At 51.5% G+C, this 10,627-nt stretch overlaps 1 protein-coding gene across 1 annotated transcript in view; it reads right to left on the bottom strand.

Annotated features, from left to right (window-relative positions):
- Positions 1 to 5,837: 5,837 nt before the first annotated feature.
- The window catches only part of RCOR1 (REST corepressor 1), a 104,131-nt gene continuing 99,341 nt past the window's right edge, over positions 5,838 to 10,627 (bottom strand). The window contains exons 11-12 of the mRNA XM_072963770.1: positions 10,136 to 10,365; positions 5,838 to 7,174 (exon numbers count right to left, since the gene is read on the bottom strand). Coding sequence (XP_072819871.1) covers positions 7,133 to 7,174; positions 10,136 to 10,365 — 272 coding nt within the window. The 3' untranslated portion in view covers positions 5,838 to 7,132. The remainder of the gene's footprint in view (positions 7,175 to 10,135; positions 10,366 to 10,627) is intronic.

The following is a 10,627-nucleotide window of genomic DNA, read 5'->3' as shown; positions in this document are numbered from 1 at the left end:
GTGTCAGAGTGAACAGAGTTCTGGTCCCCAAAGTCCAGGTCCAGGTGTTTTATTCCACAACGACACTTGCATGCAGGCAAAATGACATGGGTTAGTTCCAGTCTGCTGATACTACAAACGCCACATCAGTGACCATCACCTGACGATGGCGTCAATAAATCGTCAGTCACGATTGCAGGACCGTAACTAGAACGCCAGGAGGCCGACAGGCAGGAATGAAGCAGCTCTATACGCAGGCGCTGCCGCAAAGAGGCCGAGGCTCTGGAGTGCCAAGCCAAAGCAACGCAGGTAGGGTCAGTCCACACAGCAGGGTCAGCCCCCAAATCGGCGGATGGGGGCCGCGGCGTGGAGGCTACCCGTACCACACTTTACGAGGACGTGAGCATGCTGGGATTTTGGCATCTGTGGGGATCCTGCAACCAATCCCCCATGGACACCGAGGGACCACTGTATGTTATTTGTATGGAAAAATGATTATGTGCACACGTGCAAGTGGGCATGCAGGACGGCAGGCTGCCTGCGGAGGGCGCTGGCCAGCTAGAGGACACGGACGGGGAACTTGCGTCTCACCGTCTGCCTTTCACACCAAGCGCATGGGTTACCTGCTTAGGATGAAAACCTGAAATCAGTTTTTTATAGTGTAAGTGCTACAGGTAAGTGCAGAGAGGTGCAGGCGGCAGAAGCCCTGAGGATGACTCCCCTGCAGGTGGAGGCCTGAGACGCTGATCCGGACGCCACAGAGAGGGCAGCGTGTGGCTGAGCCCTGGGGGCCATGCCCGGCAGAAGAGGGCACTGCAGCAGAGAAAAGCACACAGGGCTGCCCCCGAAGCAGGAATGTAACGGCTTAAGACAGAACGAGGGGGTTGCTTTTCTAGAAGGCAAGTGGAGTGCTTTAAGCAGGACAGGGCCCTGATTACGGCTGGGAGGTGAGGAAGGTGGGGGGCATGATGGGTCAGGAGGCTGCAGGATCAGCTCAGGTGACTGGGAAGGGCTGGAACTGTCACTGGCAGTGGTGCCGGGGAACTGCAGAGCAGGTGATACTCATGTTTCCAGCTTGGTGAGCAAGTCCACAGCAGGGCCACACAGCAAGGAAAAGAACTGAAGAGGCAGGCGTCGGGAAGGAGGCCCTAGTCTTGGCCCTGTCACCCTGAGTTCCTGGCAGACAGGTGGGGAGCCTATCACAGGACTGAGGGCTGTCAGGCCACCGGTGTGGACAGAAGCCCCAGTCAGGAGGTGTGACAGTCTGGGAGGGAGAGGTGAAGGAGGGGTAAGGCCAGTGGCTGCTGCAAGGCCTGCACCAGTGGGCAAGTGTACCTGGCAGGCTGCCCTGGGAGACCAGCCATCCAACCCAGGACCAGAGTAAGTCCAGATCCCTCAGGAGCTGGTCTGGCCCTTAGTGACACCCGAGGCACAACACAACTGCAGAGAAGAATAAGCAGGGTCTCATTAAACCTGCTGGCAAGGAAGGAACGGACCTCCGGCATGGCGCACACATCTCACGCTTCTGAGAGTCGGCATCTGGCGTGGTCCTTGGGGCACAGGAGCACAGGGCCAGGGGCACCAGCGTCTGCACGCAGCATTCTCAGTGCAGGCTCCCCGACGGCACCAGGACAGGGAGCCAGGAAAGACCTGGCGTTCCCATGCGGGCATGGCTGGCCAGGGCACTCAGGCTCCCCCTGCAGAAGTCACCAAGCCTGAGACGGGCTGGCAGGAACAGAGAAATTCCCACTCCTGCGTGTTGTCTTGGCCAAAATCCAACCAGAAAGTAGAGCCTGTGATGAGGGTTTGTGGGTAAAAGTTCGATTCTGAAAATGACCTCAGGGCAGAGGATGGGGGCAGGTGGTCGGGGGACAGCAGGAAAACTGTGAGGGAGCATTTCTCTGTCGGTCACCGCCGGGTCCAGGAGGCCGGGGCTGTGCTGGCGTCCGGGATGGGCTGATGGGCTGTCCGTGGAGCCCAGAGGCCCAATGCCCCACCTGCCGTTACACCCTGAGGCTCTGAGCTCTCCTGGCTTCCCTGATCTGGGACCCAGGACTGTCTCCTGCCCCCTCAGCACCTCTGCTCACACACACGCGTCTCTGGAGCCCTTCCCCCCCACCCCGCCTCCGGAACCCCTCACCCTTAGCTTGCTGTCCTTCTAAGTCTAGAAAGACCAAGCCTTCGCTGCCCACTCGGTGCTGCCCCAGTGAAGTCCAGAAGCAAACAGCTGCCACCTGTCTGTCCCCCACCCCTGCAGACCACCTCCTGGCGAGAGAGCCCAGGGTCCAGGCTGGGGCACCTGCGCCCCCCGTTCTGTTCTAGGAGCACTTCCTTAAGGCACACGTGGAGGTCTCCCAGCCTTTGATGTCCCGTCCTGGGGGTCACCTCAGGTCCTGTCCAAGTGGGCAGGGCCTTCTCTTCAGCAACACTGGGCATGCTCTCTGGTGACGTGCTGTAACTGAGTCCACCACGCAAGGAACTCCGACAAAACAAGTGCCACGTACACCCCTCTACACGATGCAGTCGCACCCAGAGAGCGAACCCACCTGTGGATTTTAAAAGTGGGAGGCAGTGCCGGATTCGGAGAAGCATGATCTAACCAAACCCTACATTCCAGCTAAGGGACCACAGAGACGGACGGCACAGGCGCCCGACATGCTCCTCCCGTTGCTTGGCGGTGCTGAGATCGGGGCTGTGTCCGTTCGGGGCTGACCAGAGGCAACCAGCGCGGTGGTCCTGCCGCTTCACTGCACGGTCCAGGGCTGTGCGGGGGCCAGCACCCCGGTGTCTGAGCCCGGTCGAGCTAGGAGAGAAATTAGTCATGGGGAAACATTCCTCTCACTGAACCCATCCATTTAAGCCCTCGACCACTGCAAACTCTGCACACGCACGTATTTCAATTTGACCCCAACCATAAGACCACTGTATGGATTATAAGATAACAATGTAGTTCAGCTGGCGCTAAAGGCGACAGCGCCCCGGCTGCGCCCCCACCAGGTGGCTCAGACGCTCAGAACCCCAAGGCTCGGTGCAAAGGGCAGGGAAAAACCCACTTTGTACTGGGGTGGGGTATGGCTTTGATGGAGAATGGAGGGTCAGAAATTCTTTTGTTTCATATTTTATTACATCAATGGCTTGAAAATTTTTATTTAACTTCAGCAAATATTGGAAATAGAAAAATGAATTCTGCAGAATTTCACAAATAAATTTTTCAATCTCTACTAACAAATGTTATCATTCAATGGCTAAGCAATTATAATGCTATGAACATTCACCACAATGAATGTGCTGAAATAGAAAACAGGCAAAAAGAAACATTAAAATATTACTTACAACAGCGTTAGTACAACATATTTTCTTTAAAATTCCAACATGGATTTTTATCACTTCAAAAGATATACAGCATTTCCATTATATTTGCAAACTTAACCTTATACATCTTTTAAAATCTTGGAAAAATTTTAAGCAGTCTAAAAAAGCACTTAGCAAAGTTGGTAAGTGTACATAATGGAACCCTCTCCACTCCAGCATAACCCTTACTGTTAGCAGAAGGCGGCTGTAAACACTGCTCACCATACAACATGCATAGACAATACTGACCTTCCTTCCCAACTGTCACGTGGCTGCAAATTGTGCTTTACGATAATTAGGAAAAGCCGCAGAGATCCAGGGAGTGGCAGAAAGAGTATTTGTTTTTGAGCATTGCACAATACCACTAGATTCAAATTAGCTAACTACCTTGAATCAACTTGAGGCAAAATTTCGCTGGATATTAAGCTTGACTCCTGGGTCACTTGATTTAGAAACAGGCTAGATAAGAGAAAGGAGGCTCTCACAGAGCTGGTCCATCTGTCCTTCGCTCACAGATCAGGGGTCCAGTTAGTGTAATGCACGGGTTGGCTTATTTTTGGTATACAGTTATACCAAGAGTACATCTGATATTCAGAAAGACAAAAACAGGGCAGAGTTGAAATTTAAAGTGACAATGAGCACACTCAAGAGTGGTGTGATATTTGAGAAAACTTTGCATACACAGAAAACAACTGCTTCATTAGTCCACCACAGAAAGCTCTTAAAACTCAACTGTTTCTCTTTTTCATTTTTTGACTAGAAGTTTATGACCATCAAAGGGTCCGACAGGTTAAAAACTATCCAGAGCCATCCTGAGGAACTGGCGTCCGGGGGGCATGAACGCACTGAACAGTGCAGCCGGGGTGGGCGGGGCCGCCCCAGCACCAGGCTCGCAGCCGCTACTCATCTCATCAGCGCGGCTGGGGCCTGGCTGCTTCCTGGTTAAAAGAGCCATCTTACAGAACCCATCACTGTTTCAGACCAGTCAACACAATATTCAAGTAACAAGGTGTTTAAATGAGTAAGTGAAAAAACCTTTTACCTGACACTTCACACATCTATATAAAATTAAATAAAACAAACTTTTAATGCATATGCAATACAATTTGTATATTTCAGGATTTCTAAACTAAAAGTTAAACTATCATTTGCTTCAATGGTACTATATTCTGCACAATAACTTATACTTAGGAGAAATTTTCCACAAAAAATATATATAATTATGACATTCACATTGATAATGTTTAAGAAGACACTGCATCAGAAGCAGCTGTCACTGTGGACCTTACACGTCCAATACAACCTGCTGATGCACCCAAGTCTTGATATGTTAAAAAGGGTCTTCCCTTAAATAAGACCACATCACTCGGCTTCTAAAGCTAAGTGACTTCTTGCATTTACGTCATCGCAAAGACAGTGTAATGAAGCAGTTTAAAACACAGTGCTACCTTACGCATGGAACTACACCGGTGGCGGTCAGGCCGAGACAGTTCTTCTTCCCTTCTGGCCGGGGAAAATGACACGCCCCTTCCCCGTGGAGAGAAAGCCAGAACTCAGCCGCTGTGACCCGAAGTGCGCTAGCACAGTGACCCTTCGGGACTGGAGACCACTTGGTACCAGGAACAGAGAAAGGGACAGAGCACAGCACAGACAGAGGCCCGGCAGAGCCGGCGTGCCTGCCACGCAGCACAGGAACCGGCATCAAGCCTGCAAGCGCTGCCACACAGACCGATTCTTAAGGAAAACAGACTGGGGGTGAAGCGGTGAACCACCACGGCAGCGAAGTGCCTACCGCTCCCGCCAGGGGGACGGCGGTCTGGGAGAGAAGTGAGGAGATGAGCTTCAGATCAGGCCTAGGGTCCCCTTCGAGCCACGTGCAAACTTGCGCCACCTCCTCCCCAGGTTTTTCCTACCAGTGTCCAGTTACGCAGCAGGCTTAAGGACAAAAACAAGACCCCGAGGCGGTTACTAGTGTCGTCAAGCGGGGCGCACTGTGACTGGTGCTGCTCCTCCCCTGCTCTCCCCGGCCCCGCAGGCGCCCGAGCACCGGGACAGGACAAAACTGGCCAAGTCCCAACTTATTCTTTTGAATGACCTTTCTCCAGATTTCTAAGAAACGAAGTACAATTCCAAACAATCTAGGTTTCTTGCTGACCCTTCCTAAAGAGAAAATCAGCTAACCAAAAAAGACAAAAAAAGGAGGGGGGGGGGGGGAAGCAAGGTGCTTGGGATTCAAAACACATCAAATTTAATTGCATATTTCAAATTCTTAAGAATCCTGTTTATGCCTTAAAGCATCCGCATTCTTTTTCTTTTTGGTATTAAAAATACGAAAAATATTTAGTTGATGCAAAAAACAACAACAAAAGCTCCTTTGACGTTTTTAGTGCAGGCTGAACTGACCGTGGAGTGAGGACCGCGTCATGTGAGAACGCAGTGTGACAGTCTACAGCCCTCAACCCCTCAGGAATTCCACGGTGGTCTGGCAACACAACAGAAGCGATTCTGGAAGTTTCAGAACATTTATTAGACATTTTTACTTGTTCCCAGTCCAACCCAAAGGCATTACATACCACTTTGGAGATTGTTTCTTTCCATCTTGGTCTCACTAGAACCAATAAACTGACACTTCTGTCCTGTACTGTGATGTGAGAAGAGAGGGTGGCGTTCATGTGCTCACACCAGTGTCTGAAGGACAGAGGCCAGCATGGAGTGACAGGTGGAAGGCCAGGCACACCAAGAGGATGGGGAACAAATGCACAGCTTTCATAAAACCACCACTAGCTGTTCTAACACCTTCATTGCTGCGCTAACCTGACGTTTAAAATCCGTGTTCTGTCAAGAATCTGCAGCAAGTTCTCCCCTGTCTCCTAATCTCAATGATGTCATCTTTGGCAAGCAATAAACCTTAAAGAAGAAATAAGACACTAAAACAGAAAAAAGGGCTGATAACATGGTTGCCAAAAGGAGAAGGCACCAATTCCAAATGTACAAGCACCAGGTACAGTGGTACGGACCAGATCTCTTGGAGCTGGGGGTGGGGGCAGAGGGTCAGGAAAAGATGGGGTGGCGCCCATCCTGGGATGACAATGCTGAGAGCTGAAGGCAGAGTGTTGAGGTCCACGTTCCCTTTAAGCTACAGTGTCCAAGGACAGTCACTGTGGGTGAGCTTTCTACCACTCGGGGAGGGGGAAGGAAGAGATTTAAGCCGACTAAATTTATAAACCATAATTATACCTACATCTAGGGAAACGTGAGTTGTATCAGGACGTTTGGCACAACAGAGGTTATAATGCAGGCTGCCAATATGCTCTGATTCCCAAAGAAGCATGACACCACTTAGGTGGATGCCTCAGAAAAGGACAAGGGGCACTCTCTAGAAGGCCAACAGGGTCAGTTACTGAAATGATACTATGCACAAAGTAGAGATTGCAGGCCATGCAGGAACGGAGTCGTGCCTTCGGAGTCGACTGCCTGTTCTGAAGCTGCTGAAGGGGCCCAGGCGCTTCGACCGAGGCGGTGGTCCCCAGGTCCCCAGAGTGGCAGGAGGCTGCAGGCACGGGAGTTCCCCACACTCAGGCAGAGTGAGTGAGAGGTGCGGCAGAGCTCTCCGGGGAGTGGCGCCAAAGTGGAGGGACGAGCAAAGAATTAAGGCAGATGGAGCACAGGACTGGAAGTGTATGCCTTTTTTGGTAATAGCTGCTTGTCCACGGAGATGTGATGCAGATGGCTAGGGGACGTCTTGTAATACCTGAATCCTGGACAGTTGTCCATACCAAGTGCTCAAAGCTACCGGAGTTTCTCATGAGGCAGATGCGTATCTGACGTCAAGAACAGGAGCAACCTGAGGAGAGGAGGAGAAAACAGAATCAGAGAGCAGGTAACGTGTGCAGAAAGCGGGAGGGGGTGTGGGGAGGCCCCCTCCCAGTCCTGCAAACACCTCAGGGCAGGGCCCCTGGGGGGTGGAGGCGGCTGCGCCCAGGGCAGGGCAGGAGCATGGCCTCTGCTCAGTCCTGGTCTTGCCACTTCCCAGCTGCGTGTCCTTGGATGAGTCATCATTTCTTCCTGAGCTTCAGTTTCCTCGTCAGCAGAATGTACACAGTAACGATGCCTACTTCACAGGATGAAATAAAACCCCCTGAAAGGGCACCCCGGCACCGCGCCTGGCAGACAACGCCCAGGTGTGGCAGCACTGGCGGGAGGGACACCGCGCACCTGCCCCACACCTGCTGGGGAACAGGAGACACCTGGGATCACAGGGTCTTCACAGCCTTTCTTGACCCCCCTCACTTTTCAAGACTGATCCCCGGACCCAAACCTAACGGTCATCCGGCATCCCGGAGCTCACTGCTGCCCTCCGGCTATCTCACTACCAAGGAAACAACAGCTAAGAGTCCAAAGCCTGCAAACAGAACAGCTGTGCCTTCAGGTGAAATCCCACTTGCGAGAACTGCTGGTAGTCAACCCAGGAGGCTTCCTAGTACAGTCATTCTGCAGTTTCAAGTGAGAGTCTTCACATCCAATCCAGTCATCTTCAGCATCTCTCTGTGCCTTCCCGACTCCCACTGTACTCCATCTGTGGCCACCCCAGAGGACGCTGAGTCTCAAAAGCTCAACCCTCTTGGGCTACTCTCCCTCTCTGGCTCTGAAGGAAACAGGCCTTGGCTGACAGACGCTAGGTTAGCAGAACCAGGGCGCCCCCTCGGTCTGCGCTGCGTTACACAAAACCCGAGGGCAGGCGGGATGCAGCAGACACCTCTCTGAGCTGCTGACTCCACAGGGGAAACAGAGAGGAAACTACAAAGACACTGAGTCCTGAGCTCTGATGAACAGACAATTAGCCCGTTCCCTTAGGCCCTTGGTGGACCAGAGAAGCAGCTGGTCCTTACAGATTAACTTCCTCCTGCAAACTAACATATGAAGAACAGAAAACCAGGGTGGTGGGGCAGGAGGGCTGGTGCTGTAAGCAGCACAGAAAGAAAGGGACAAAGAAAAGGAAACACAGGCATGCACGTGTGTGTGCGCTTGCGTGCGTGCGTGTGAGACAGACAAGAGTTGTTAACTGACTAAAAAAGTGAAAAAATGTTCAAGGTGATAAAAAGAGTATACATTCAAGTTAAGTTAGCTAATTCCCTTCCTTCCAAAGAGAAGGCTGGGTAAACAGACACACAGGGGATGAGTTACCACAGAGAGGGAAGGCCTGCTGCTTGGTGGGGGTCAGCGCTCTGGGCCCTGCTACCAGAGGCTGGGGAGGAAGGTACAGGAGCATTCTGATGTGCAAGCAACATGGTAAGTGGGCTGCCAAGGATGGACCTTCTGGACTAACAAGAAAGGGGAAAACGTTAGCTCACTTATCTCAGGCAGTAAATGAACCAGGCATAAGAAAATGCAGAAAGGTGTCTGGGAAGAGTTGGCATCGTGGTGGTGACGACTCCTGGTCCTAAACATACCAGCACTGTTTCTCTCCTAACCCTGCCTGCATGGGCTCTCATTACATCTGAAGAGGGAGGAGACCACAGTGTCCTATTATTTCTGCTTCTAGGACTTAAGCTGGAAAACACATGTTGAAGGGAGCTTTCACTCTTGCACATTCTAATGTTCCTTCCCCAGTCTTTTCAAAGCTTCCTAAATTGAGTCCAAGACTTCAGGGAAGTTAATTTGTTGCTAAAGGGGCAACCAGCACTCAGACAGAACCACTGCGGAAAGAGGAAACCCCTGTGTCTTGCTAACATGCTACCACGTCCCAGGGCTGCAGGCTGGGCAGGCCCTGCCCGGGGGTAACTCCGGGAACCACCGGCATAGTCAGATTTTGTACACTGACTACAAAGATTTTCTGGTAGAGGGCTCTGAAGAGTCTAATTCTAACAAAATCAGTGTGTTTCAACACTCTTCTGACAGATGCAGGTGTCCTGAGGCCCTTTTCCAGGCTGGCACGGAGGCACTGTGCAGACTGGCGGAGCCCCGCCTGTGGGGGGGGGGGTCTTCCTCACAAGGCACTCCCAGGCCCCGGTCAGCAGGGGTCTCCCTCCTGACCTGCTTCTACAGACTGGCGCTTAGAGCAAACTGACAGTACAGACAATATAAAAGAGGTGATTTCAAATCATTCCTGCCCCGTTTGGGGAGTTAATCCTTAAATCACCATGTCAATGAACAAATTCAAATGCAAAGTGAATGGCTATTAACTCTTACCTGCCCGGCAACCCTGTCACAGGAAGCAGGGAGGCAGGAGACGGGTCCCACAGCCTCAATCATCTCCCTCCCTAATCTGTGCTGACTGGGCTGATGAAGTCAGCATTGCCACCCAGGAGATTCTGAGGTTCCAGCCAGCCTCAGGCCGGCAACCCCAAACAGCCAGCAGCAAGGCTCTGGTCTGGACAGCTGACAGACCTGGAGCTCCCGGTGCGCCAGCCGCGAGGGCCCACCAGGAAATTCACTAACTTCACAATGAGACGACATCACATTTACAGGACTGAACTTTACTGATACTCAAGGCATTTCTAACTTCATGTTTCACGGCGGGAACTTTACTGTACTTAGGAAAATACTGGTAATGTGAAATATTCAGTGGCTGGAGGAAACCAGGACGCAATTAAGAATTTGTCCAGGAATTAAAATGTGAATAATACACGTAGTGTCCCAAAACTGACTGCCGACAACACACGTTAGAGCAAACTGACAACAGGTCAAAGTCACATTACTGACACAGCTGAAACCCAGAAGTGTCCCTGCAGCTGAGAAAGGCCGTCAGGACCCGCGTGCTGACCGCCAGCCTGGCAGAGGAGAGCTCATGTGGTCTCAGACTTACCTCGTCTTCCTCTTCAGGCATCTTGATGGGATTATCTGGGGACTTCACAGGTTTCTGGTTACTGGGTCCGTTGGTTTCTTCTTTCCCATGTTCTGCCTCCCATTCTTGCAAAACTTCATCTATGTTGAAGCGGCGTCGATAATTTACAAAAAAGTTTTTCACCTGTACCACTGATTTGTTCCCAATGACATCTGAGATTGCCTGAAAATCTCGGCCGTATTTCCTGATGGCTAAGGATATAAGAAAGCATTTTTTTCAATACAAGAGAAGAACAATTCAAAGCCACACACACAGTTGAGACTTAATCCTTACCCAGGTAAGGAAACACAGGCTTTGAACAGCAGGCACTGTCTCAGAGCCGTGCACCAGTGGGAAGGAGAGCTCAGTGCCAGTGACTGACCGTGAGCCTGCCCCTTCTCATCAAATGTCCCATGATGACTCGTCAGCCAGCTATGACCCCACGCTGCGGACAGTCTGTATTTGCCCTTCCAG

This window comes from Vicugna pacos, chromosome 6, assembly GCF_048564905.1.
Source record: "Vicugna pacos chromosome 6, VicPac4, whole genome shotgun sequence".
NCBI classification, from domain to species: domain Eukaryota; kingdom Metazoa; phylum Chordata; class Mammalia; order Artiodactyla; family Camelidae; genus Vicugna; species Vicugna pacos.
This window is presented reverse-complemented; position numbering and strand designations above follow the sequence as displayed.